Genomic DNA, 27,260 nt, shown 5'->3' with positions numbered 1-27,260 from the left:
TACCTGCACACAGCAATAAAAAGGGAATTTCCTTCTTCATCTCAGTGTGCAAAGCAGAAAGGAATTTCTTTAGCACTTTTCTACTCAAAGCAGCCTACTGGTGAGGCCATCACTGTTAGCCATGATAAATACATATCCACACAGCCAAGAATTAAATCTGCCGGAAACAATCAGTTTATAAAATTATCTCCTCATGGAAGATAATCTTGTTACTGAAAAGCCCATTTACTGAATAGCTTTTCTGTGAGGCCAGCCTTGCTGGTAAGGAAGAATGCTCTCCCTCCCCAGCATGGTCTGAAATCTTACCTAGCTGTCATGCCTCACCTACCTCATGCTCAAATCATCAGCTCTCTGCAATTGTACGACTGTGCTATACATCAGAAGAGGCTTCTCAAGAAACTGCTGTCACTTGAGAGGTTCCCTTGCAACAACATATGAGATTCCCTTGTTAAGGGGAAAAAAAGTCACTATAAAGCTTGTATTTTCATAGAATATCAATACAAAGGCCCTTCTGAACATGGTTTTTATTCAACTGACAAGCCTTTTCACCAGCAGTGTCAGCATCCCCGAGCACTGCAAATTCTTAATGGTTGAAACTTGCACCTAAATCTGCCTACACACACAAGAAGCTCAATTGTAAAGTTTCTCAGGACACTAGCTCCTCTGTATAGCAGAGACCATTGGAGATGGGCAAGAGAGGAATTAACTAAGCTCAGTTCAACTAAAAAAGTTCAACAAAATATTACAAAACCCATTACAAGTTCTTCTCCAGCTGGAGTAGCTCCTTCCCTGTCCCCATACCTGTTCTTCACTTTGAACCTGGTTCTCTCAACCCACTGCCCCCCCCCCCCCCCCTTACTCTGCAGGCCAAGCAGCTCCAGGACTGCTCAACATTAACCCGAGTTGTTCCCTTCTCTCCAACGACCACCCTGTGTGCTCTTCATCTTCACTGCCACCCTGCAGAACAGAAGAGACATTCCCTGCGTATCTTCAACCACTCCATGCTGGCTGCATACTCCCTTCCCCATACTACAGCTTTCTCACAGGTGTGCTCCACATCTACACACTCCACTGATCTCCAATAAGTAGAGAAGCTGCTGCAAACCTGAGTTGTTTGTAAGTTATTAAATACAAACTAGGCTTGACAGCCAAATTTCACTCTGATCATCAGCTGCTATCTGCTAGTAGCATGTACAAATACTGTGAAGGACACTTTCCTTGTCCTGTCTTCATCTTGTTTTAGCAACATGGAAAACACATAAGAATATCAGGTTTGAGTTGGTTATGGTTTAAGGTGGTGTTCATCATCCTAAAACAGGTCAGCTGGAATCAAACTTGAACTCTACAATATTATCTGTTGGGAACAGAGTATTGCTGGGCTTTAAGAATCATTTGGTTTTTAAGCAAACACTGCACTGTAAATAGAAACTCTTTTTGAGTAAGATCTAAACCAACCATAGAAAAACAGAGGAGTCTTTCAATTGACTTTAGTGAGTTTTGGACTGAAATCTAAGGCATAAAATTTATTAATCTGTTTTTTTCTCATCTGATTTGTGTTCATATAAACCTTGGTACCACACTCTAAATCATAATGGAGAGTGGGGTGGTAGTGATGTTTGTGTATCACACAAAATACAAATAGTGACAAAATGAAGTGCCTTCTGCAAATACTTTTCACTCTGTCACTGTGGCAAAACACTGCTTCACACTAAAGTCCCAGGTTTTCAAAGGTTGTTTAAATGCACTGAAGAAAACAAGATGTACTGATTTTAAGTGGGAGGATTTATATCATAGATATTTATCATCATCTTAAGCTAAATCCACTGAGTTACAATCCCAGTTACATTCAAGAAGCCGATTATCATCTCTTCCTATAACTCAATACACTTCTGCTGCTGAAGATGACACGAGGTATTTGTGCACCACAGAAGAGTGATTTTTTATAACTGTAATTTCATTTCAGTTTTCATTTAAGTGCAAATTTGACATAAATCACAAGCTAAGAGTACACAAAAGTGCCATTTTTAAATTGCTTCTAATAGTTCAAGTAATTAAGTATTTTACACAGATGAAGATTACCGACAGATGTTTTAATTGCAAAATTTGTTTTGACAGAGATCTAAACTACAAGTTTTTGCTCACCCCGAAAGATTTTCTCTTGCAGCTTTCTCCCGTCTCATTCCTATTTGCGTATTTGCAAGTGAAAATAATGTCTTCCAACTCCTACTTAGAACTTTTCTGGGACTGAGTCAGTGAACTGCATATTGAAGAAAATGTGAACAAGACCTTTTCAACATCTGTCGTACAAACAACTGTTACTAAACTAAATGGGTCTCGCATCAAAAAACTTTGAGCCAAACCATGAGCCAGACACTTCTGAATGTTCACTGTTGCTGTTTTCTATAAAGCCTAAGCAGGAAACTAAAAGCCAATAACAAAGCCAAGAACAGTAATACGATATAATGTGATGTTGTATTTTAAAATCTTAAGAATAGTTCCAATTTAATTAAAACAGTTTCCCCTTCTTCCAAACTTGCTGCTGCTTCTTGGCTGGAAATATTACACCTGTACAACATACACATTTTAGTTAACCAGTCATTAAAACCAGCACAATACCAGATAAATGAAGGAAAAATAAAAATAGGGACCCCTGGCATAATTGCAACTAAAATGCAAAACAAGGAAGTGTTTCACTCAGTACATCTGAAAATAAGAGGGGCACTACCTAAATTGTAAAGCAGAGGATTTTTGTTTCGACTTCATCACATTCATTGGGTGACCTTGGCAAAATCGCTTTGCCACTTCTTACCTGTCCTAGAGGGAAAATACCACATTACAAATTGGCTACTTAATTTTCTTGTGATTTCATCATGGTTGCAGAAGTGGCACATGACAGAGTATGATATCTATGAGCAAGCTACAATGCTTGCTCTTGAAAACATACATAGGGAAAAAGGTACCAAACATGACAGAGAAGTAAGTGTGACTGTTCTTCCTTACAGATTCTCTGGCTGCTTTGGGAAAAGAGAAAAGCAAGTTTTTGGCTAATAAAGCACAACCCCCATATCCTGTAAAGCCTATGAGAAAAGCAGGAAGAAACAAGATGCTTCTCTCCACTGAAGACTTGGAAGAATTCTTTGTTAATAACTAATAGCTAATAACTGCTTACTCATTGACCCTTCTACCCATGAAGCCATGCTATTCTCACATTTGTGGCAGCTTTAAGAGAGCCTGTAACTACAGGTAAAAAAAAAATTGAAAAAATCTATGTCCATATATATATATATATATATATACACACACACACAATGCAAAGCGATGAACCACACAGAAAGATGTCTATTTTGTACTCCCTCATATGCAATATACCAAAGGGAAGCAGGAAGAAAAGAGGGGGGTAAAAAGCGTGGCTAGTTACACCAGCACATCATTTGAGGAGGTGAGGCAGTTCCTGCGCCCAGCCGATAGGTCTGAAGGAAGCAGAGCTCTGGCGTCATCACCTCCTTTTAAAGAAGTAAAGCAAGTCATTACTCCAGGTTATATAACATGGAGACTATGCCAGACTTTGTGCCACCCTCTCAAAAAGGAAGCCGCTGTCAGAATGCCTGGGAGGCAGGCAGAGGAGTCACCACCGTTTACATTCGGAGCTTCCCCCTGTTTAGGATAAGCAGAGGACACCGGGACAGTCCGCACTTTCAGGCAGAGTAGGCAGACGGTGAAGGGCTCCGCGACTGACCTGCAGCATCGTCAGTCTGTAATTCCCTGCGAAGGGGGCTAGGGGACAGCACTGTCAGGATCTCATCCTTCCTCCCCACCGAAGCTGTCAAGCCACACCTCACCCTGCTGAGAATAACCTAGAATAACCTAGTTCACAGGGTTAGTTAAAATGCTGGAGTCAGTCAGTAAAACCCCACAAAGCCCAGGCACCACTCCTCCATACTCCTCTCCATGCCTGTTACCTGCCCCTATTCCTCCCTGATTTATGGGCAAACAGCCTGTAGACAAGAGAACTCTGTCGCTCTCCAGCAGCCTAAAGTGCCCCAGTCAAGCAAAATGCCCCCAAAGGCAACATGCAGCTTTGGGTTTGGCACAAAGGGAGCTGACAAAGTACACAGTACTGGCTGTTCCCAGCAAAGCACCCACGAGGACTCTGTTTTTAATGTCACCCTTTAGTGAATCCAGTAAACCCACTTTCAAGGGAGCTGGGTGCTGGGCATTAGCAGCTCCTGTACAACGTGCTGGGTGCACAGACACTTGCTAGCTGGGTAGGTCAGCACACAGAAACACCATTCCTTGTGAAAGACAGACTGTATTACTGGGAAATCGACAGAGTTAAAATAATGAGTAAAATACTCAGCCTTCTGTAATAAAGCAAAGTTCCCAGAGAAATCAGTTGGGCTGTTGCCTAAATGAGAGGCAAACCTTCTTCTCTGCAATTTCAGTTTAACCTTTCTACATTACTGAGTAACCAGGATTGCTAAAATTGCAAGTGCTAGTATCCAGTCTCTTTTCACCTTTGATACTAACTATATTTTTCCTATTTATTCGGCTGGACTGTGGAAACACTGAAGACAGCCAGCTCCCAACTTTCTGAGTCTTGGGAAAACAGAAGCGTCCAATATAGCATTTGCAGAGGTGGAGAGCGTATGCTTAACAGACGGAAAGCAACTTCGGAGATGCTCTTATCCCTTTTAGGGACTGAGAAAACAATAAAACCCCCTCAATCTCTTAGTTATAGCAATTCACCCAATAAATGCATCCAGTATCTGCAGCTGGACTCATGTTTGCTGAGTTACCCACAAACAGCTGACTTGATGTTGAGCTCCAGAGTTTGATAAAGCATATTTAAACACTCTGATTCATAAGGATCATTTGCTAAGGTAACAGTTTCCCATAACAATTTGATAAAGTTTAAACACATCCCAATATGCAGGATATTAATTCACAAGTAAGTTTTCACATGTAGCAATTACTTTTGTATCTCTGATATCACACATGACATCACCTTGCATGCAATTATTGGCAGTCTAAGAAAAGCCACTACAAGCATTAAAATCTGTCTAATTGTTTAAGCACAGCTAAGTGCACAGTGGTACACAGAAGTTCAGGTTTGGTTTCCCAGACTTACAAAGATTAGGATCTTTGTGGAGCCAACAAACTCTTGAGAAGAGGCTTGCTTCCCCCAGGATCTGCCCTTTAGCTTCATTAGAAATAGTACTGGTGGATTCTAGAGGGAGCTGCATCCAGCCACAAATAATCAAAATAAAGGAATCAAGATAAGAAAGTCCATCAAGAAGGAAAAGATGGAAAGATGTCAATCACCACGCTTCTCTTCCCCCCAGAAATCCACTTTTCCACTCTGCAAACAGTAACTTGCAGATTAAATTATAGGATTAGCATTTACTGGCACCCATCACTCTGGCGTACGTACACACAGAACACAACCAAGCTTAAAGAAGCAACCCTCATGGCCACCCTCAGTGCTTTTCTGTTTTTAGGGAAGCAAAGACTTTTGTTTCTTTCCATGCTTTTTTCTCCAACTCATCCACTTTCATCAACAAAAGCCTCCTCTGCACTCCAAGCTTACCCCAACAGGCCTGCACCTTTCCTTAGCGCCTGCCACCAGCCTCCAGTTAAACAACAAGGGCAAGAGATCGAAGCACATGTTACCACCAGCCTGAAGCAGAAAACAAGCAGCAGTCAAGTCCACTATACCCATGTAATGCAGCAGATGGAAGCATTTCATTAAAGGGTTCCTCAAGGAGCATCTATAGTGCCAGAAGCTGCCTGGACCTCGGTCTGCCCATTTACCCTCAATAACCACCCAAAGACACAGCTGTGAAAGGCTACTTTCTAAAAGGAATTGAGAGATTAAAGAAACAAATATGTATTCGTTCCTCCTCTTCTTGAGGGATGCATTTCATTTCTACTACATAAGGAAGAAAACTTAAAATTGTTGTTTTCCAAGAGAAAATGCGCATCCTGATAAAAAATAGAAGGCAAAAAGATTTCAGGTTGCTGGAGCTAATCTCCATCTACCAATAAAAGAAGGACAGCCCAATTGAAGTAAAAAGTGAATTACTTTCTAACAGCAGTTCCCCAGGTTTTATCTTATTTTTTTTCCCCCAGCATTATGGGTATGCCTAAATTTGGATATAAAATGATACAGAACAGCATACCATTTAGCAGGGTATTATTGACGAGACTGTCTCCACACTCATCCTCTGCCTCTCAAGTTTCATACAGGTTAGTATAACATGACTTAATTTACATTAAGAACTTCACATGAGAAACAAAAACCCATGTACATGAGCAGGAGGAGGCTGCTAAGTGAACAGATTTATACCAAAGACTTCCTCCTCTTCAACTGTAAGGACAAAAGTTTGCTCTTTTCCCAACCCCACACATCCTGCTGGGGACTCCCACACACACCATGGTTTTGTTTTGTTCCAGCACTTTGTGGGGAAGAAGAAAAGTTGGAACACCTCTGGGCTGGGAAGCACATGAATAACACAACCTTCCAAATGAGCAGCATTTCCCCGCACCTCAAGGATGCATTCATGTATCATTCAAAAATATCTTAACCCCAACCTTCCACATGACTTTAAAAACAGACTTCCAGAATAATTTCAGGGTTTATTGGCCCCAGGCACCAATGAACTTCCCAGTAAGGATGGTGTTAGCTACTGACTTTTCCCATCAGGTTAGACAAGGAAATTATCTAGGCAGCTACAAATCGATTTCACTTTCAGTGTAATTGCACCTCCTGATGCATGATGATGACCCACAGAGGAACATCATCACGTTAAACAAAATCCATTCTTGCTATAATTTCATGCAACGTTTTTTTCCCAACCAGCAAGTGAAAATTGTACACAGAGCCGATCCAGCAGTACTCCTTTAAATAAACAGGCTTTCCTCCTGAAGGAGCTTGAGGAAAGCAAGAGCTTTTCAAACCTGAATCAACAGTGGCTGTCAGCTGAAGTCAAGAACTCCCACCTTGCTACCTTGGGAAACTCAAAACTGCGAGTGCCCAGTTGCACACTCAAGTTCAAACAAAATACAGCCATTGAAATACATTCTGGATAATGCTCCAGACACAATAGGTAGCTCTGTTTGAATCTGTCATGATACTATCACATGTCAAAGGCAGGGATTAGCACAGCTTTAGGAGATGAGGGTGAGAAAAAGGATCTTTTTCCCCTTACTAAACTCCTGTGCCAAACCTTCAGAGGTTCTGAGACTTTTGCCTGGTGCCTTCACTCTATTAAGAAGCTGCAGAGCAAAAGAGCATAAGCAGCTGCATGTCCTCTACTCTACTGGGACTTGGGATTCTGTACCACCACCACAACTGTGCTCCTCATTCACTCCTCTTTAAGGGTCCATATGTCCATGGAAATCCAACATAAATCAGTTTTGTTTAGCTCCAGCACTTTGCCAGCAAGGAGGAGTAACAGAATGAGTCTGAAGTGGGAAGAGGGAGCACTGCCTCCATCTTCTCTTCTCCACTAGTCAGAGATGGCATGCAGCTAGCATGCCCCCAGCCCTGCGGAAAGAAAGAGGGGAAGAGAAGACAGAAAATGGGCAAAGCGGACAACACAGGCAGAAGACAAGACCAATTGCATGGAGATTATCATATCACAACAGCAGCATCTAACATGCTATAAGCTGGTGCTGCCTGATACATCTGTACATTAAGAAGGTACTGGAAAATTATCCACTCCTACATCCCTGTGTGCTGTACCACACACCCTGTAATGCAAACACAACTAGAAGTCTTTGACAACAGTGTCTGAATGCCTGTGCTCCTTAAGGCATCTTTCAAGAGAACTGAAACAACCAGCCCTTTACACTTTTCCCCCTGAACTACACTTCAAAAAAGCGTTTAACCCATATACTCAGAGGTAAGAAAACAAGCAACTTGCAATCACTATTAATAACAGAATTACAGCAATATGTATATGAGATGATGAACTCCAGAGACTTCAATCAGAAAAATCCAAAGACATTCAGAAGGTGGAAAAACAGAGCACGACAGTGGGATTCATTCAAACACTAAACAGCTTTCCCCAAGAAAGCTCTGAGGTATAAACAGTCCCAGCATTTGAAATGATCTGTAAAATCATAGTGGATGTTTGTTTCCTCTTTGCTCAAATTAGCTTTTATTCCTATGGAGTTCTGCACAGCCCTGAGCAACCACCCGGATCAGAGAAGAAGTGCAGGACTTGAAACAGCCCTTTATCTCTACAGTCATCAGTACATCACATTTCGAGTGAAAACGATTTATGGAGTTAGCAAAAAAAGTTCTTAGCCGTCACGCACTCGTATCACAAAATCAAACATGATAAAACAAGTGCAGCTACCCACAAGTGATGAGAAAACAGATGCAGTGGGCAGGGATGACAAGGCTTGAAAACCAGTGCAAGCCTCCGGCTAGGACTGAAGCGTGCTGCTAGAGTGGGTGTACAGTCTGGCAGCCACTGGGAAGGGGTTATAAGTGTCAGGGTAGGTATATCCTGGAAGAACTGTTCTAGAAAAGGGGCTCTTACGTTTAAGAGCCCCTAAACATAATGCTAAGGTTCTTTAACTGATCACCACTGAAGAATTGCACAAAGGATGTAAGCTGTGCGCTTATTAGCTCTCACTTGTTCAGAAACATTCAGGAAACTCCCCTTCTGTACTCCTCTTTCTTGAGGGCAGAGGGAGAATACTTAGGAACTGTTTTATCAAAGCAATACCACAGAATTCCAAACTAAGGAAAACTCTAGACCACCTATGGGACAGCCGATACTAAATGCAAACAAAATCTGGAGAAGAAATGAGAAAAACACCAAAACTCTTCATTAACAGAATGTAACAAGAAATCCAAGAAAATTCTGAAACTGAAAACACCACAAGTATTAATTCCACACACACCATATATTAAAAGGATAAAACTGGGTTAAACATGCAAAACATAAGTCACTGCTAAGTCTGAGACTATGCTATCCACCATCAGTTGTGCAGGTAACATTACATGAACCCTGGAAGTAATTTGAGTCACCATCAAAACATGGAAAACCTACATTCCTAAAACAAAGCCACTATTTTGCAAGCAAGCAGTAAAAACATTAGGTTTATAATTGCTATAATCACTGTAATTTAAAACAAGCCACCAGTTTCAGTTTGGAGAAAACATATTTGAAGCCTGTTGCCCTTCCAAGGAAATAACAGTGATAGATTAATAATCTTCCAAATCTTGTAGTGCTAGAAATACACAAGAGCCTGCCCACAAGGGAAGGATCCCCCAGGATCCCCACTGGAACATCTACGGAACAACCGCAATACAAGAAGAGGAGAACACCACATCTGGCAACAGGGAGAACAAAGTTTTAACAGAAATTATTAAACTTAAGCTATTAAACTCCATATTATAAACATCAGAACTTTCTTCTTGTGACTAAAAGTAACTGCGTGTTGCCAAGGTGATTTTTACGAACAAGGGTCATTGACAAAGAGACAGGACTATAAACATCAGATGGGGAAAATAAAATGATCCTCTTAATTCTGAAGTTGGATGTATTTCATAGGCCAAATAGCAGGAGACTGTTTTTATATTAGATCTAAGGTAATACAGATATCAAATGACATTTCTGAGGCAGTATGCAGCTGTGAAGAGGTATCAGGAGAAGCCGAGTGGACATTTCCACAGAAAGCAATAATTATACAGAAAGCATCCTGCTATTCTGGCTCGCAGAACTAAAGCTGAAACAATCTGAAACCTCAGATGCAATCTAGCTTTGCTCAGATTGTGCACGAGAGAGTTCTGTCTGTACCTAAAGGACAACTATAAAGACATTTCGTGTTAGTTATATGTAAATTGCCTTTTTACTCTTCCTACATTTATTATTTCCTACATTTGTCAAAATTTATTTTTAATTAGTCACTAAAGAAATATAAAGCATAAACATTTTTCTGGCATTTTAAGATGAAAATAAACAGCTGTCATTACAGCTAGTGATGTTCTGATAAACCTATATTAATTTTACTTGCTTTGGAAAGAATAATCCTGACAATTATAAGTATTTAGCCACAATAATATAGATGTAGATGATAAAACACATAGGTCTATAGTAAAATAGCCATGGGGAATGACCCACTTGGACATGACATATAGCCACTCCTCTCTGTTAATAAGTTGGCTACATCACACTTCCTATTGCTCCCTTGGGTGCAGGTTCCTGTAAACAAAGTGAGAAGGTCACCATCAGTCTCTTTGAAACAAAGTAATCTACTGGCCTATAGCTATCTCCTGGGAAAAAAAAACCCCACAAACATAACAACTAAAGAATATCTGAAGACAACAATGTACTTTGAAAATAAAAATACTTTAGTAACTAGAAGTGTCTGTCTTTAAATGCATTCTATTCTTGGTAGGTTTAACTTGGTGCATTCCAAACTCTGCTCATCCTTTGAAATGATTAAAAATCACAATTTTAAAAGAAGGAAACACAGCATTCCCTTAGGCTTGGGCTGCAGTTTTATGATAGAAGAAGGTTGTTGGCAAATACAGCATGGGGAATTCCCACCTGAGCCATGTACTCTTGTCTACGTGCCCTCAAACATCAGCCCTTCTGCTAGATCAACAATCCTATTGCTAGGATCATGCCAGGAACCTCACAGTTATCTAATCTAGCTCAAACATAACCTGCACAGCACAGGTCCACAACAGCTATACTGCTGCCAACTGAAGAGGACAGTGGGGCAGCTACAACTAGGTGAGGATAGAAGGTGGTAACTTACTTAGTACAGGCACCTTTCATATTGTCAACGAAACAAAAATAAACTCAACCTGGGTGCTGTCAGAAAGGAACATTTTCCAGCTGTTAAAAGACGATTATTGTAAGTAATCAATAATTGCCCATAGCATCCATTAAATTGTTTATCTACAGGCAAACCACTGATGCAAACATGTTTAATGACACCAGATCCTGTTAATAATATAAGTAACTAAACTGATTTATTTACTTCTTTATACAATGGCTTTCCCAAAATCTGTAGCTATTTTAAAAATTCTCTCCTCTTTCCAATTTATGTCTGTGGCTTGTTTTTATGCTGAAATTCTATTTTTTTGTGTCCAGAAGTCCAAGTTTAACCTACATTAAATCCCTATTTAAACTGAACACCCACATAAGCACTTCTCCCTACCAAGCACTGGACAAACTCTAACCCTTATGCAATCTACCTATGTGTCACTCACCAAAATTAGTAACACCAGTTTTGTATAACAAATGTATGCAGAGATCCACAACCCCACTCACCACTCTCATCAAGTAAGTCCTCCTCGTCATCCCCATCATTGTCCTCCTCCATCGCCTCCTCCTCATCTTCCTCCTCCTCCTCTTCCATATCCTCCTGCTCCAAGTCCGGGTCCAGGTCCGGATCACTCCCTGAGATTGACTCGTCTGACATGATTCCCAGTGATGCTCCTTGTGCATTACCTGCTCATGTTCTACCGTGAGGCAGCCCTGCGAGAAAAGAGGTGAATAATGAGCCCAGTGAATCCCAACCTGTGAGCCTCAAGACTCAAGATCACAGACGGATTACTGCATATAAAAGCACAAATCTGCCATCAGTCGTTTAAATAACAGTTACATCAAGCTGCACACAAAATCTTGTGTAGAAAATGGATACCATAAGCAATGTATCATAATGATATCGGCCCAGCATTGTAGAATCAGTATCAGAACCAACATATTGACTAATCTCTAAAAAAAGCATCTCTCTGTTGGTATCTTTGACATGTATACAGCAGAAAGATCCCTAGTATCAATGTCTGATTATACAAAGATGTAAAATAAATGAATGATGTGAACAACTTCTGAACACTACCATCCAAACGTGAAGCATAGGAAAAAAAGTCAGTTACAGAATCCCACAGAACAAGAATTGGAGCTCACTGTGCAATTCCTCTGTTACACCACTCCAGTGCATCACAGCAGAAATCATGGTACAAAACAACAAAGCCTAAAGAAAGGGCCAAGGCAATCACAAAGTCACAAGTTTATCTCCTCACAACAGGCACTGTCACTTCTGGACAACGATGGTACTCCTGTGTACTCTTCTTTCATACACAATGAATTATCAGAGAAGAGCTGCATAAGATGGATGCAAAGAAAGAGGCACAACCACGAAAGGAAAATAAAGAAAGCATCTTGATCTCAAGGAACATAAAGCAAAGGATGTGTTCAAAAAGCAAGCCTCAGAAGAACTACTACCCACACATTCCCCAGAAAGCTTTAAAGAAAGATGAGGGAAACATTTCCTCATCACTCATTTTCCAGTGCCCCCTACTTACACCATATTTCCAATGTAAACTATAAAATGCTTGAGAACTAATCAACCACTTAAATTAAAAATAAAAGAGGACTTGGAAGCAGAGAAGGCAGCACATATATCTACAAACCCAGAAAAAAACCATTTTCAGCTGTGTTTCAGCAGTAAGCAGATGAGCTCAGGAACTTGAAGGTTAAAGACACAACTCAACACCCCTGTAAGCAGGGCTGAAAATCTAACTGTCAAGCATGCTGAATTATTCCAGCTGAACTCATCAGTTCCTGCTTTGCCTCTCTCAGCTCCTCAATAACATTGAAGAGTGTCTGAAAGAAAATAAAGACGAGGGAAGGACAGGCTTTGTGGAGATTGATATTGGAATGGGAAGCCTTTCGCCACTAGGTCCCAGGAGCACTTTGCCACCAGGCAGACAACTGAAGTCCCTACACTATTACACATGCCACACAAAATAAGTTGGCTTTGTCGAGCAGATGGTAGAAAAGGCCAAAATCTAAATTAGCTCAGTGGAACTGTGCCAGTTTACACAAGCCAAAGAGATTAATTCAGCTTCTGTGGCCTGCTGGTAGGCAGGTACCGAGCCCTGCTGCTGTCAGCCTGCTGCAATATAGGGACCTGCAGCACCGCTTATTTCTGATGCCTGATGACTTCAGTCAAGGACTGCAGGCACAAATCAGTCTATTATCAGAAGTTTTTCCTGACAAATGGTGTGCTGAAGTCTACATGTATTTCAAAACAGTGGTTTATTTTTACTTTTAAATAGCAACCATAGGGCTCTTTTGGCTGATATTCAGCCCTACGGAAAACAGACTTTTCTTCACACTTCACAGGTTGCACTCAAACCTGTAACTGTAAAGGTGCATGTGCTCCAGGAGATGGGCAGTAGTGTTACCTTTGTGGGTCTTTGCTGGTCACCTGGGATTTCAGAGAGATTTATTTATTCCCATGTTGTCTATACTGTGCTATAAAGCACCGCGCATGCAATCTGCTGGAAACCGTACCAACAGAAGCATACTAAAAAATATCCATGTTTTACTACCCCATTAAACTAAGCACCAACCTCCCAAAAAAACCCCAACAAAACAAATAAAAAAGAAGAAATACAACCACTACCAAAACAGCAGGAATGAATTCTCATCTACAAACAGGAAAAGCAGAAGGGCTGAATGCCACTAAACACTCCAGGTCAAAGAATAACGCATGATACAGTTTCTCCCATCAGCATCCTTCTGTGTGTCATCTCTCATGTTTCATCATTTGTCGCAGATCCTTAAAAAAGAACAAGAAAAAGGGGGGGGAAAAACCCCACCACAAAACACTTTCTGAAAACTGTTTAAAGGAAAGAATAGAAGTCTTTGTATTGCTATAAATAAAATCAACCTCAGTGGAGAGCAGCTGTATCTCAGACTGGAATACAAAAGGGCTCTAATCTATGCTTTATTTTTGTTTAGCAGTGAGTACATGTTCTTTATAAGGTAACTCCTGACATCCATTCAGCAGCCCCAGCCATATGCAGGAGAATTAAAAAGAAGCTTTCGAAAAGACTTAATTAAATCTCACAGAAGCTGGGTGAAACAAAGATGGTTAACTCCTCTGTGCCTATTGTCATGCTGCTGTCTGGCTTCCTCCTTCCCATCCTGCTACTCAGCTCTGGCAGCTCCACAGCTGCTCTCTATTGCTTAAGCCCAGGGTCTCAGGAGGGCTCCCACCCTGCCTGGTGGCACTGGAGCACACAGCAGGGACATGGCAGGACAGGCAGGTACACATTACACACCACGAGACTGCCCTCGTTTCCCACACCGATCTGACCCAGTTCAGAGCCTTCCACCAAGGGGAATTACACAACAGGGCCAGATTGTAGCTGCCGCTACTGTTTTATGGCCGACTTACTCCAACATGCCCCGTCTCTTGCCTTTGCACACACAGGCGCACCACACTCAACATTTAATCACTGTAGGAAGGGCACTTTGTGAGAGATAAACAGATTACCTTCACTAATCAAAGTTACTGTTTGTCTGGACTTTTTGGCTGTCCCTCATTAAACCAATCCACAAACCCTCTGCCCTGATGCAAAATGGGATGCTGCACCTCAAGCATTATGTGTAAGGAGGGTTTACCAGCACCACAAAACACAAACCAAGCCAGCCACGCCACGGTTCACCACAGAAAGCCAGAAGTCCATAGAGTGCAGCGGCCAGTCCAATACATGGTGAGGCTGCTGGGGTACTGGGTGAAAACACTGAAGAATTCCTCTTGCCTATTCAGGGAGGAGAAGAGAGCTGTCATGTTTATCCTACCCAGGAAGTTAAACCCTGCAATCAACTGCACATCAAATTAACATCTAAGACAGCCTCTCCCGTGTATTATGTCCTGTCTTTCAACAATGATAAAAATAGTTTCAAAGTTTTTGGGCCTTTGCTTTTTTAAGGTAGAATGTTTCAGATAGCAAGTAAATGTCATGCGATGATGGCTGCTGCCTCCTCAGCAGGCACAGGAAGAAGGGCCAGCTCTGGATGAAGAAACTTCAAGAGCTTGCACATTTGTTGTCCTTGGGTTGTTCTTTCACTCTGTAACAGCTTGAAAAAAAATAGTCACCATTTTTTCTTACATATGAAGTAGAGAGTGATAGTTCTTCACTGCAGGGTCACACATGCCATAAGCCATGCTATTAAGTAAAAAAACCCAGCAATCATCATGGGATCTGGTGATTTCTGTACATCATTTTTACTTGCATCAGAGTACTCACCAACACTATCAACTACACTATTATTTAATTAACTACTACAAATGTAGACAATGAAAGATGCAGGGCAGGGCAGATTAGAGTCCTTCTCCACCTGGCCAAGGAGGAGCAGGATTCCCTTGGGCCTCCAGGAAGCCTCCAGGTTTAACACTAATGCTACTACAGTGCTGAATAGTAAAGAGGATTCCATCACCTCTCCAATCTCCAGCCAAGCCCAATATCTGGGACTCATCAAGATTTGTCCCTTAAAGCCTGTTTTGTAACCAAGACCTCACTTCAGTCATTGTGGTGCCTGGCCATAGGAACAGGATTGAGCGCGCTGGCAAATCACAAGAGGATTTGCACAGACAGTTTAATAAAACCAGGTATTTCAAAGTCAGTGCTGCAAAATGCTCTTCAGTTTCTGCTATGTAAAACCACGTTTTATGGTAATAATAATTTCCTTTATCTTTTTTCTTTGGCAGCAAAATGGTGGGATGGTTGGGGCCATAAGACTCCTCTTATACACTCAGCTCTCACAGAAACACTTCGAACTGGATGCGTACAAAAGTAACAGCTGGCTCATGTGGAGAAATCTCATCTTTTTGTTAGATTGCTGCTAGCACAGTTTTGATAGCTTACAGGTAGCCTTCAGTAACTAATGGAAAATTACTATAAAGCATACAGATGCATCGCTAAAAAAGTCATGACCTTAAGCTTCTCTGTATGATAAAAGAATCTTGTAACAGTTTGCAAGCAATAACTTGCAATGTTATTGCAAAATAACCAGTAATACTTTCCTGTTCCATTCAAAAATGCAGTAAGAAATAAATCTGAGATCAGTGGGGTTGGGTACTTTGAGTCTAACAAATACTAGAACTTCTCTATTTGACATTATATAACACTAACATCTCTATTTTTACATTATCACATAAAAAACAGTGAAGGGAAACACTCAAAAGGATATTTTCTCAAAGAAGAGCCAACAGTGTTACTGACCAACACTAAACTTGCAGATCTCCTACATGTTTTTAACAAAGTGAACTTGAGTGCTGACTGAAAAACCCACAGGAACTTCTTTCCCCAGCTATAACTCCCACAAATTGCCTTTAAAGCAAGCCTTAATTGATTACTTCGTGATTTAAATCCCTTCTTCCTTCGCAGTCTGAGACTGTTAGGACTCGAGCAATACTGTTTTTCAGCTGTGACTCACAGGTAACTGGTGGCCACACACTGCTAGCTGGGAAGGAAGAAAACAATTCTCCTTCATTTCCTCCTGCTCAAATCACCACAAAACTAAGTGGCATTGATCCCCTCTATAAGTGATATGTTTATTTACAGGAATATTAAACTGAAGAAAAGACAAAGCAGCAGCCTGTAAAATCATCAACTGGAGAGCATCTGCTTGCCCTGAACCAGCCTTCTGAGCAAGAAGGGATGCTTCTCCCCACCCCACATAAACATAGGCACAATGTATTTAGTATTCACCCACGTTTGAGGCGAATATTAAGGAGCCCACTGTGATCTGTGGGGAGCAGGAATCAAGAATAAAAATAACAGACTGCTTTAAAAAACACTTCAGTGTATCAGTCCTGGAGAGTTGCAGGATTTACTCTTTCATTCTCTCTAGGTTAACAATCGCCTTCCTAAAAGGCAATGCTCTACTAAAAACAGCCTGAAACTGGTTGCTCCCTGAGAACAAGATTAACAAAAGCTGCTGCAAGAAAGGGTGGGAGAAAGCAGAATAATAATAAAAAAACAAAAACAAAAACAAAAAAAACCCCAAACCAACCAACCACCCTAAAACCAACCCATTAAGAAAGAAAGGGAGAGCTAATCCTTCCCCTCTGCTGACATGACTGCTGGAACGGAGAATGTGACAATGAACATTACATAAGGCCTGGCTCCCACTGTGATCCTGAACAAAAAGAGCTAGTGCAAGTCAACAGCAGCATCTGCAGATCTGCCACAGCCTGAACTGGTGGTGGCAGTGGCACACACTGGTCATCCATCAGCTCCTGCAGGAGCCTCCTGCCACCGCGTCTTCTATCCCCGGCAGGGATGTGGGTACATCCTACTGCCAGGAGTGCCAACATTTTGTAACCTTTAAAGAAAAAGCCTCAATACTTTGGCACAAAGCATCAGTGCTCACTTCCACACAGATGCTGTAAGGCACTGACAAGCTCTTTACCTCTGGACAGAGCCAGCAGATATCCTTCAATGTTTATGTATATGTAAGTATACAATAATTTCACTAACAATGTTGCATTGCTTTTAAAAGTGTTTTTATTTATTCATATTAAAGTAGAAACTGACTTCCTATAAATCAGCTCAAAGTATTCTTTACCTGTGAATCACACTATCTAGAAGGTGTTTTGTGCTCCATAAAAGCTCAGGCTGAGGTAAGAAGCATGTGAATGGCTTTGCTTCCAGTGATTACTGATATGCATCTGGATCAACACTATCACAAATGAACAAAAATCTTGTCTCTTACTGCACAGAACTTCCAGTTGTTTTTAGCTCTGGCAACTTCTGTATAAATAGGACGTGCATTCCTGAAAATGTTGAGAAAAGGGAACTTTCTTTCCTTGATCCCTGTTTCTGCTTTCAAAGCAAACAGCATTTCAACATAGAAACACACTTGGAAGTGGCTTCTATGTATTTTGCTCATGGTGCTACAGCTATACAAAACCAACCAGTACTCGTAAGGGAAGTAAAATACAAATAAAAGATTTCAAATGATGGGGAAGGCTTGATAGTAGGGCATAGCGTGTCAGGATCCCAAACTATATTCAATACATTTTATATGGCAGAATAGTTTGGTGCAAATCTGCCTACTCTGCAATGATAACCATTCTCAGATCCCAAAAGATAGATTTTAGAAGTCAGCTCATGAGAGAGGCATGCCAAGCCTTCTCTTTGTGAGTACCCAAACCATGTCAAGACATGAGCCAATTCCCACAAGCAAGAAAGACCCAGATAACTGAAAGATCCCTCTAGGAGTTTAAGCTCTTGTTACACATACATAGGTGCCAGAGAAGAAGTTATGTAATAAATCAAGAATAAATTACATAAACAGAAGCAGTGGAACAGAGAGGAGTGAAAAAGCAATGAGCTAACCTCCTTCTCAAGTAAAGATCAGTCACTGTCACTTGATGAAGACAAACTATGGCTTTGGTCATTAAGATATGCTAACATTATGGCTTACTTCCTTGAAGAGTATCCCACAGAAAGAGACTGAAATAGCCCATAAATAATGTTCTCATCTTTCAAAATGAGGAACACTGCATGTTTTCCCAATGCTGAAAGGCCTAGTTGATCTAGCCTGTTTTCTCAGTCTCCCCCCATACACACACTCTTCTCCCTTTGCCTCCCAGAGCAGCACATCTCATTATAGGGGAATGATTCACTGCTTCTGACTGTCTCTGCTCAGGAAATAAGCTTTCCCACCAGCAGCAGCAGGCCAGAGCAACTCACCATCTCCTCTGAGACAGACACCAGTCACAATGTGATCTGTTGATGACAGTGTGCAAAGTAAACACAGCTTAACAATTCCTTTAGTCGTACGTCTGCATTTCTCCAGAAAGAGCTGAAGAGGTCTGGAAATTTGTTTTTGGTGCCTCAGCTTTTCTTCATTTTCAGAACTGGACTAAAACCTGAGGTTCTGGTTGATGCAGTTTTTAGAAAAAGGAAGAATTTAACATGGTTTTGTTCCTCTTTATTCCCTATCCCACCTCCAGCAATGATAATTACACTAGCGACGAGAAAGCATTACTTATGCCACCTACAGTTTACCAAAGAGACTTGAACATCAGCGAAAAAAGAAAGAAGAAAACCAAAAAATCCTGAAGTAGGAGGAAATGGAAATAAACAATTTTGAACTCGCATGATACAAAGATGACAATTAGCATATGTTAGACCCAAGTTGCTGCAGTCTGTCAAGCAATCAGACATTAAACTAATTTTTATTGGATTCCACTGTGGATTAAGAATCCATTAGAAGATTAAGAACTGTCAGAAACGGGTTTCTTTCAGAGTCATTCCTTCCAACAGAACATACTGATTGCACAGTGCTGGGAAAACTTATAATATGCAGTGCCACTTATAAAGGTCACTCTTCTGCTGGTTTTGAGAACAAAGTCACCAAAATCTGTTGGTTTTTGCCTTTCCCACTAAATAGGTCAAAATAAAACACCCACATAGATCCTCACCTATACTGCACAAATATATTTGTTTCAGTAATACTTAAGATTGACACTACAGGCAGCTCACATGGAAAGAAACTGGATGAAATAGCCTCCTGTGGTTTTGTCCTTTGTAATGGAAGCACCACTTTAGTTGCATTTTGCTGGCTCAAAACCTCCCAATGGTTTGGACAGGCCTGTAAGGCAGAAGAATGGAGCTTACTGCCTCTCACCACACAGTACTGTTAGGGGATCATTTGCATACACACACAGAAAACATCCCACTTGGAGATAATAGGTATTATTTCACAGAAGAGACTGAGCTATGAGTCTCGTGATGTAATTATTACATTTTTAGCTTATAAATTTATTGTTTGTTAGAGCAAGTCCAGAAGAGGCCATGAGGGTGATCAGGGGCTGGAACACCTACCACATGAAGACAGGCTGAGAAAGCTGGGGCTGTTCAACCTGGAGAAGAGAAGGCTGCGTGGAGACCTCATAGCAGCCTTCCAGTATCTGAAGGAGGCTACAAACATGCTGGAGAGGGACTCTTCACTAGGGACTGTAGTGACAGGACAGTGGGTGATGGGTTTAAACTTAATCAGGGTTAGATGTAAGGAAGAAGTTCTTTACTGTGAGGGTGGTGAGGCACTGGAACAGGCTGCTCAAGGAGGCTGTAAATGTCCTGTCCCTGGCACTATTCAAGGCCAGGTTGGACAGAGCCTTGAATGACATGGTCTAGTGCGAGGGGTTCCTGCCCACAGCATGGGGGTTGGAACTAGATGAATTTAAGGTCTTTTTCAACCTAAATCATTCTGTGATTCTAAGCTTGGGATTGTACGACTCCACATACTTCAGCTTACTTAGAGCTTTAAAAGCAGCACAATGCAAGTTTGGCTAAGGAGATATGCAAATATTAACAGAAAGATAATATACCCTGTGGGTCACCATACCCTTTTGGTAAACATATCCAACTGTCCAGTCCCAACAAACGCGAACCAGGACATGAACTGCCATTAGGAACAGGCACAAGCATATCCAGTGCTAAGAAAAGAAGGTGCAGTTGAAAAGGAATGTACTAGGAAATACTAAAAATCAGTATGGTGAATAAGCACCACAACAGTCAGCTACAGAATTAGCTGCTGGCTATTAGACATGATTCTTTTACAGTAAAAATGTCACTATCTCCCAAATGTATAAATCCTCTTTCATAAATGTTAGGAATGTCTTTTGTAGTACTTGTTCTTACTGAACAGACAGTACTGTAGAGATATTCATACCCATGCAGAATCCAAATGTTATGTTTCCAAGATTCAGAAGCAGAATGATACAGAGCATTCAGCTGTGATCTTTAAAAAAACGTTAACCTTTTGGGTATGCTTTCTCTCAAAGTCGAGTGCAAGTTTCAGTCAACTGCTTTCCCCAAGTGACCACTTTTTCTATCCACGCTCATTTAGCATTTGCAAATGCTGCCTGACTGGCAGCCGTACCCAGCGAGCACGTACAGAAAGAACTGCAGGCAAGCCAGTTCTCCCAGCGTCCTGTTGACACGTTACCATCCCAAGCAAAGGGGGCCATATGCTGTAAGAAGTCAACATCCCTACACTCAGCAGCCTATTTATCCCAAAATATAACAGGAACAGAATTTCTTGTCCCATCTCTATTTTTTCCTCCTCTCCTCTTCAATTATTAGCTGGATTATTGAGTTATTAGCCTTGAATCAAGGTTGCCAAGTCATTTTACTGACTACCCATTTGTCTAATTTGTAGGAATTCTTGATCATTATTGATTTGGGTTGAACTCCAATTTGAATAGTAACTAGAACTCTTCTTTTGTCATGAGTTCTTGGCTGTGATTAACAGCATCCTTTAACAGAGAAAACTAGTTACACAGCAGGCATTTCCAGAGCAGATCTACCAGCAGCCCTGTAAAATCTCACTCGATTTAATTCATTTAATTCTGTTAGGAATGAAGAAAGCAAATAAGAAAAGTTAAAGACTTCCTAGAGGATGTACCTTTTCATTACAAGAAAAGCATGCATATGTGTATATAAAGATACATATTTATATTCACAAAAAGGTTCCACACCAGCAGCAGAGGCTAACTACTCATCTTATTCTGTTAAAACAAGCATTTCACTGACCAGAAGCATTGATTTGGTTGAAATATAAGATCTCCTCTCTGGTTTTTCACAAGTGCTATGGTAAGTACAGGAGGAAGAGAAAGGCACTTCTTTGGTTTAGGTTGTTTGGGTTTTTTTAAGGGAGAGTCAGAAAAAAACATTTGCTTAGGGAGTGTTCATGACAAAGCAGATCACTCATTTCCTCAGCATTCTCTGCTCATTATCTGGGTCTCCTTTCTCTGAAGCAGTTAACTATTGCCATTACAAACCAATTCAGGTTACACCGTAAAGACCTTAGCTGCTCATATTCCTTGGAGAACAGGATGTGAAGTTACAGCAGACAGAAACTTAAAAATGCTGGCTAAGGTAAGTATTGCTGTGCATTGTCCAGAGCCAAGAGCTTCCCTCCAGCGTAAACCAGCTTCCCCAGGAAATTCCCCTCCAGAGATAACAGGACAACATTCTAGGAAAAGTTCTCTTCTGGGATAACAACTTTTCTCCACATACCTCATCTCAGAAGCAGCTAACTTCTTCAACCCCAAACCTTCTTTATTCTATGCAATAGTCATCTTGCCACCCAGTTTTCGAGGCACTTGCTTTCCAGCTTAGGGTTTGTGGTACACTTCATTCACCAAGTGTTGCAAGGCACTGATTTTGTAAGGTTTCTTTTTTTGGTCCTGTCCCCTCAATTTGTTGACACGTACGGACAAGAAACTTAAAAACCCAACCAATGACACCACTCCTACAACAACTTCTTGATTTAAGAAATACTCTTTGTTCCTGCTACCTCCCACACCCCAACATTCCCTGCAAAAACAAGCTCATTTTCCTTATTTCCCATGCCCGGTGTTTGGTAGCCAAGATGCACTCCATAACCCTGGCACTTCTTTAAGGACGGAATATACAATTCTTGCACAACTTCCAGAAAGGAGAAGCCAGAGCCAGCCACCTTTTCAGACCAGTAGCAATGCAGCAAAAGTAATCTAAACCTCTGGACAGTTACACTACACTACAAATGGAGTTTCTTTCACTTTCATCTATGAGTGATGCAAATAATAAATGCAAAGACTAAAGAGAGTAACAAACAGAAGATGGCAACCAAAACCTGATGCTAATCCTACCAATTAGAGAGACAGTGACATGCCCTGACATTGACAAACAGTTTTCAGATTTCGAAGGCACCAGAAGGATAATAAAGATTTGGCCTTCATTAAATTACCCATTTTCCCTCTTGCTGATTGCAGCTTCTCAGGCCTCAGACACACTCTCTGCAGCAGCTGCTCTTTCCCACCAGCACACAGCTCGTGTACTGCGCCAGCACAACTATCTGCATGGTTGAACAGCAAACTGATTCAGCTGAAAACCAACCTGCAAGCAAAATTCCGCTCCCATATGCATTTTAGTCCAAAGTTCCAAGAAGAGCTGTGCAGGCACAGGGGTTGAAACGGTCAGAGGGTGGGAATATGCAGCCCTGGGTATGGCCTGTCTAAGCTGGTATCACTGTTCACAGGGCCATGGAGAGTAGCCAGAATGCTACTGCAGTACAGGGGAGGGATAGCATTTTGATTTGAGCAAGTGAGGTGGTCCTTGTGACAAAGTTTCCTTACCTTCAATACAAACATCAATCAAAAGGATGGTGCATGTATCTGAGACAAGATATGAACATTCTCATACTTAGTCCTCTCAGTTGTCTCCTCCTTAAAATAGTCACGGCATCGTTATGTGGTTTGTGTGCAAGGGTATCTATTTTTGAAGTTCATTTTGGGTTTGTTTCTTTTTTAATTAACAAATCAATGCAACTGCCATTCAAAGGGCAAAAGTATCATCAAATATACCATGCAGTTGGACACCTTTGCTGTGCACATCTCCTCACAGCAACCACTTTTAAACTGCTCAGAGCTCAAAGCAAAATACCAATAGATCTCCCCATGTAAGTCCTTAATATTTAACTATAGCCTCTGTGAACAGGTCCTTGCAATTACATTTGGGTACTGGCATTAAAGAGGCAATGAATGGATAATGCTCCATTCTGGGGAGCAGGAAGATAACCTGCCCTGAGCTAGAGAAACTAGTAACTAGCACTGACAGAAACTTCCCCAAGTAAGAGCATGTGTTCTAAATGCACTCAAGCAGGACTTCTGAAAGGAACATCTGTGTGGTATCAAAGGGAAGCAGTGCAACCTGCACCATTAGAACAAATGGGTAATTTCTTTCACCTCATTAAGAGGGATCTGCTTTGGCCATGATGCCCTTGCCTGAGATCAAGGGCTAATTTTTAGTACTTAAATAAAAGAAAATCACTTGCTTTATCCCTCTGCCTTTGTTTTCATGTTGTATTTTATTACATCTGGGATAAGTAGACATTCCTGGGCTGTCCTAGAAAATAGACCTTTCCCTGAGATCTGCAGGGCATCAATGTTTTATTTTATGCGTGATGTCAAACACCTTTGCTTTGCTCACAATCTACACTATACTTTGCTGTCTGCTTAAAAAGCCCAGCTCCTGGCATGCATTGCTTTCTGCACTTGAAGACTAATGTTCCTGCAACAGCGAGACACCCCAACCCATCCTGTGCAACCTAGGGCCACTGTAGAGTTCCAGCCATAAATACATACTGGCATACATAGCCTCTCACACATTCCCTGCCGGCTTTGTGCTTGTTTCACTTGATGCTTGAACTTCACCCAATCTGCTCAAGGAGGCATAATGATCTTTGTCATGAAATCCTAACAGATTTTCCCTATTCTTTCTCCTGTTACCAATGAAGTTGCCACTCCACAAACCACTGCTCTTGGTCCCCATTTACTAACCCAGGCCACACGTAACCCCCTTAGACATTTTACAACCTAATACTAATGTCACAGACAAGCAAAGAGATAGCTGAGAACAGACAGGTCTCCTCAGCAGCCAAGAGAAAGATACCTGACTGGTATAGGATGAAGGAGGAGTTCCAACACTGTAAGACATAACAAAGCAGATGAACCTGAAATCTCCCGAGTTCTACAATCCTTGCCCATCCCCAAAACTTCATCCAGACTCCTGGACAACTAACTCTGTTGCCCCTCAATCTTCCCTACCATAAATACCAAGAGAAGTGGAGTTAGCTGATAATACTCATGGGGAGCAGCAGCATGGAAGTGATGGGGTTTCACAGAGTAACAGCCAAAAACTTGTTTGCTTCCCCTGTGCCACATCCTTTCTTATTTTCTAAGACAGTAAACACAAATCAAAAAGCCACCCATGAAGAAAACAAAACTGAGAATCTGTAAGAGCTCAAAAAACCCATTAAAGGGTAGGGTTGAGTTTCTTTTGGCTAGCATGTACCTAGCACATCCTAGCGAACCTGAAACCTGGACAGTCAAAAATGAAGGTGAGATGGCAGGATTATTTTTATTTAAGGAAAAGGCATCTCAAAATTCAACTTTCAAATCCGTTTTCTGTAAGGTAAAGTTGAGGAGTTTTTTACTAAGTTTTTAAAAATACAAATTTGAAGTTCAAAAGGAAGATTCATTACTTCTGAAAATCTAGAAAGGGTGTCCGGATTCAAAGTTGGGTTATGAACTCCATTCTGGAGTTTCCATAAGGAAATCAGCAGAAATGTTTGCTAAATTACAGCTTCGTTTTCAGCTCTCACTCTTCTGCAGTTCTTGTGGTGTAATTTTTCCACAATAACAACAACAGCTGTAGTGAAATCAGCAAGACTTGAAAAAACTAGAGAATTCCATTTAAAGTACATGAGAGTATATTTTAAGTAAAACTATACCCCAAAATATTAGAAAACTGACAGAGAATAGCAAAAAAAAAAATAGAAAAGAAGGATCATTACTTTCAGAGCCATTCTAGTTCACAATGATTACCTATAAGACAAAAATAAAAGAGAAAGGAGCTTTAAGTTCAGGCTTTGTCTCCTCTTGAGTCTGGTCTGCTGTGGAGGCTGACAGCCCTCCAGAATGACATACAGAGCTCAAAAATGCTGTCTAGACTATGATTATGATTGTAACTCATCATTGCTGCCTTTCTTTTGCCAATCACTGAAATCTCAGGGCTACACAACGAGCTGTATCAACTCTCAAAAGCTTGCACTGAGGCATGAGACCCGACAGCCAGATGCAGGACTCCACCAGCCCTCTAGTGATGCAACTGCCTGCAACAGCCACAGGGGCAAGGAGAAAAATGCACATGTGGGGAAGGACTTTCTAACTTAAAACACTCCTTGAGCAGAAGCAAATGTAAAGAGAAGCCAGAAGATTACTTACAGAAAAAGGGGGTCCTTGTAAGACTGCAAGCAAAGAAACTCTTCATTTATAACCACTTCCGTCTCTCTTCACTGCTTTCTCTTTGTTAGCAAAATGAATCAGATGAGGTAACAGTTAGAAAAGACACCCCCCCTCTAAGAAGCAAAGAATTTCAAAGATTAAGATATAAACAGCTTCCCTCGACAAAAGGATTTTATATCTAAGTCCTGCACAGGACAGCCCAAGAGTGCAAAGAACGGAATACAAGACCTTGCCTGCCTTGATAAGATAATAATATAATCGACAGAGGGGGAAAGGGAGCACTTGGCTGGAAAATGCTCCAAGGAGATGACTTCTTCCAACAGGACAGTCTCTTTCAATGATAAGTCAGTCACTTGCTATAGCACCTGCCTTTCCCCAAAACCAGAGCAACTAAACATACATATTTTGTCTGACATTTGCTGGAAGCACCTTTTCTGCACAATAGATGTCTGGTGTACACACCCATTTCCTACTGAAGCTGAAGGAGCACCTGGGGAAAAGCCCATCTAGCAGCAATGTGCCACAAGGAAAGCATCCAGCTCCTGCAGGCTATGTTTCCCACTGCCCTTTATCCATCACATGACTGGGTACACACTCATTCTATGATGGGGAGATGATCAAGATATCTGGAAAGATGCCTACCAGGAGTAAGGTGCTGTCACAACTGGACTAGTTCCCATCACCCTCCCAGAAGGGTTTAGGAAATTATCCCAACCAACTGTCCTGACATGCCACCAAGAACCTGCAAGTAGATATTTCAGTTTGTTCAGGAAATGAAACAGTCATCCCTGTCCTTCCCCATACAGCCCCTTCTTACCACATCAGCAACAATTACAGTGGTTCATATGAGTATAGTTATTCCCTTGACAGAAAATTAACAGCTATCATAATCAGACCATTCAACTAATTCCAGTTTGGGCAAGCAGAGAGACCTAGTCTGAACACAACTGGGTAAGATCTGTTTGGCATGTTCAAGTTCTCTTGCATTTGTACAGCGGCATCTACACTTGTAGATCTACAAGCACACATACAGTGTACCTGTGCAAATATTGCTCATGCATATCCTGCAAGCGATATTTCATCCCGACATGATGACTTCAAGAGATGGAGACATCCTAATTTCCCATACTAGTTACAAGCATCTTCCTAATGCCTTCCGTGCTTAATCACATTCATTTTAACAATCTGTGCCTTCTTCCTAATTTGAAATAATCTTTCTAACTTCCAGACACTGGCTGCTATCACAGCTTTTCCCACTGAACTAAAGAGCCCTTTGGTACACAGCCTATTTTGGCCGAAGAAAATTGAGTAACTTTTAAATACTTTGAGATAAGCTAAACCAATTGAGCACTTTAAGAAAAATTCTTATCATGAGTGACTTAATCAGCCAAGCAACACTGAGCACTACATCTTTGTTGCTTTTGCACACCTCTTTAAAAACACTAATAGTAAACCTGGTCAAAATATTCCCAGGCAGATCTCACCTCCCTGACCTTATTCAGTATATCCTGTTACTATGGATATACATTAGTATTGAAAAAGTAATTAGCTTATTTTAGTAGCCCTCATATCTACAGTGTTACTCTGAGGACTCACATACTGCCATGTACCTGCTATGCTCTTGC

General features: G+C 41.2%; 1 protein-coding gene across 3 annotated transcripts in view; it reads right to left on the bottom strand.

The window, feature by feature from the left end:
* The window catches only part of RAD54L2 (RAD54 like 2), a 70,015-nt gene that overhangs the window by 36,477 nt on the left and 6,278 nt on the right, over positions 1-27,260 (bottom strand). For all 3 annotated transcript variants that reach the window (XM_034066078.1, XM_034066080.1, XM_031042341.2), the window contains exon 2: positions 11,301-11,507. In XM_034066078.1, the coding sequence (XP_033921969.1) occupies positions 11,301-11,451 (151 nt within the window). In that variant the 5' untranslated portion in view covers positions 11,452-11,507. The remainder of the gene's footprint in view (positions 1-11,300; positions 11,508-27,260) is intronic.

Source organism: Melopsittacus undulatus, chromosome 9 (genome assembly GCF_012275295.1).
Source record: "Melopsittacus undulatus isolate bMelUnd1 chromosome 9, bMelUnd1.mat.Z, whole genome shotgun sequence".
Classification (NCBI taxonomy): Eukaryota; Metazoa; Chordata; class Aves; order Psittaciformes; family Psittaculidae; genus Melopsittacus; species Melopsittacus undulatus.
This window is presented reverse-complemented; position numbering and strand designations above follow the sequence as displayed.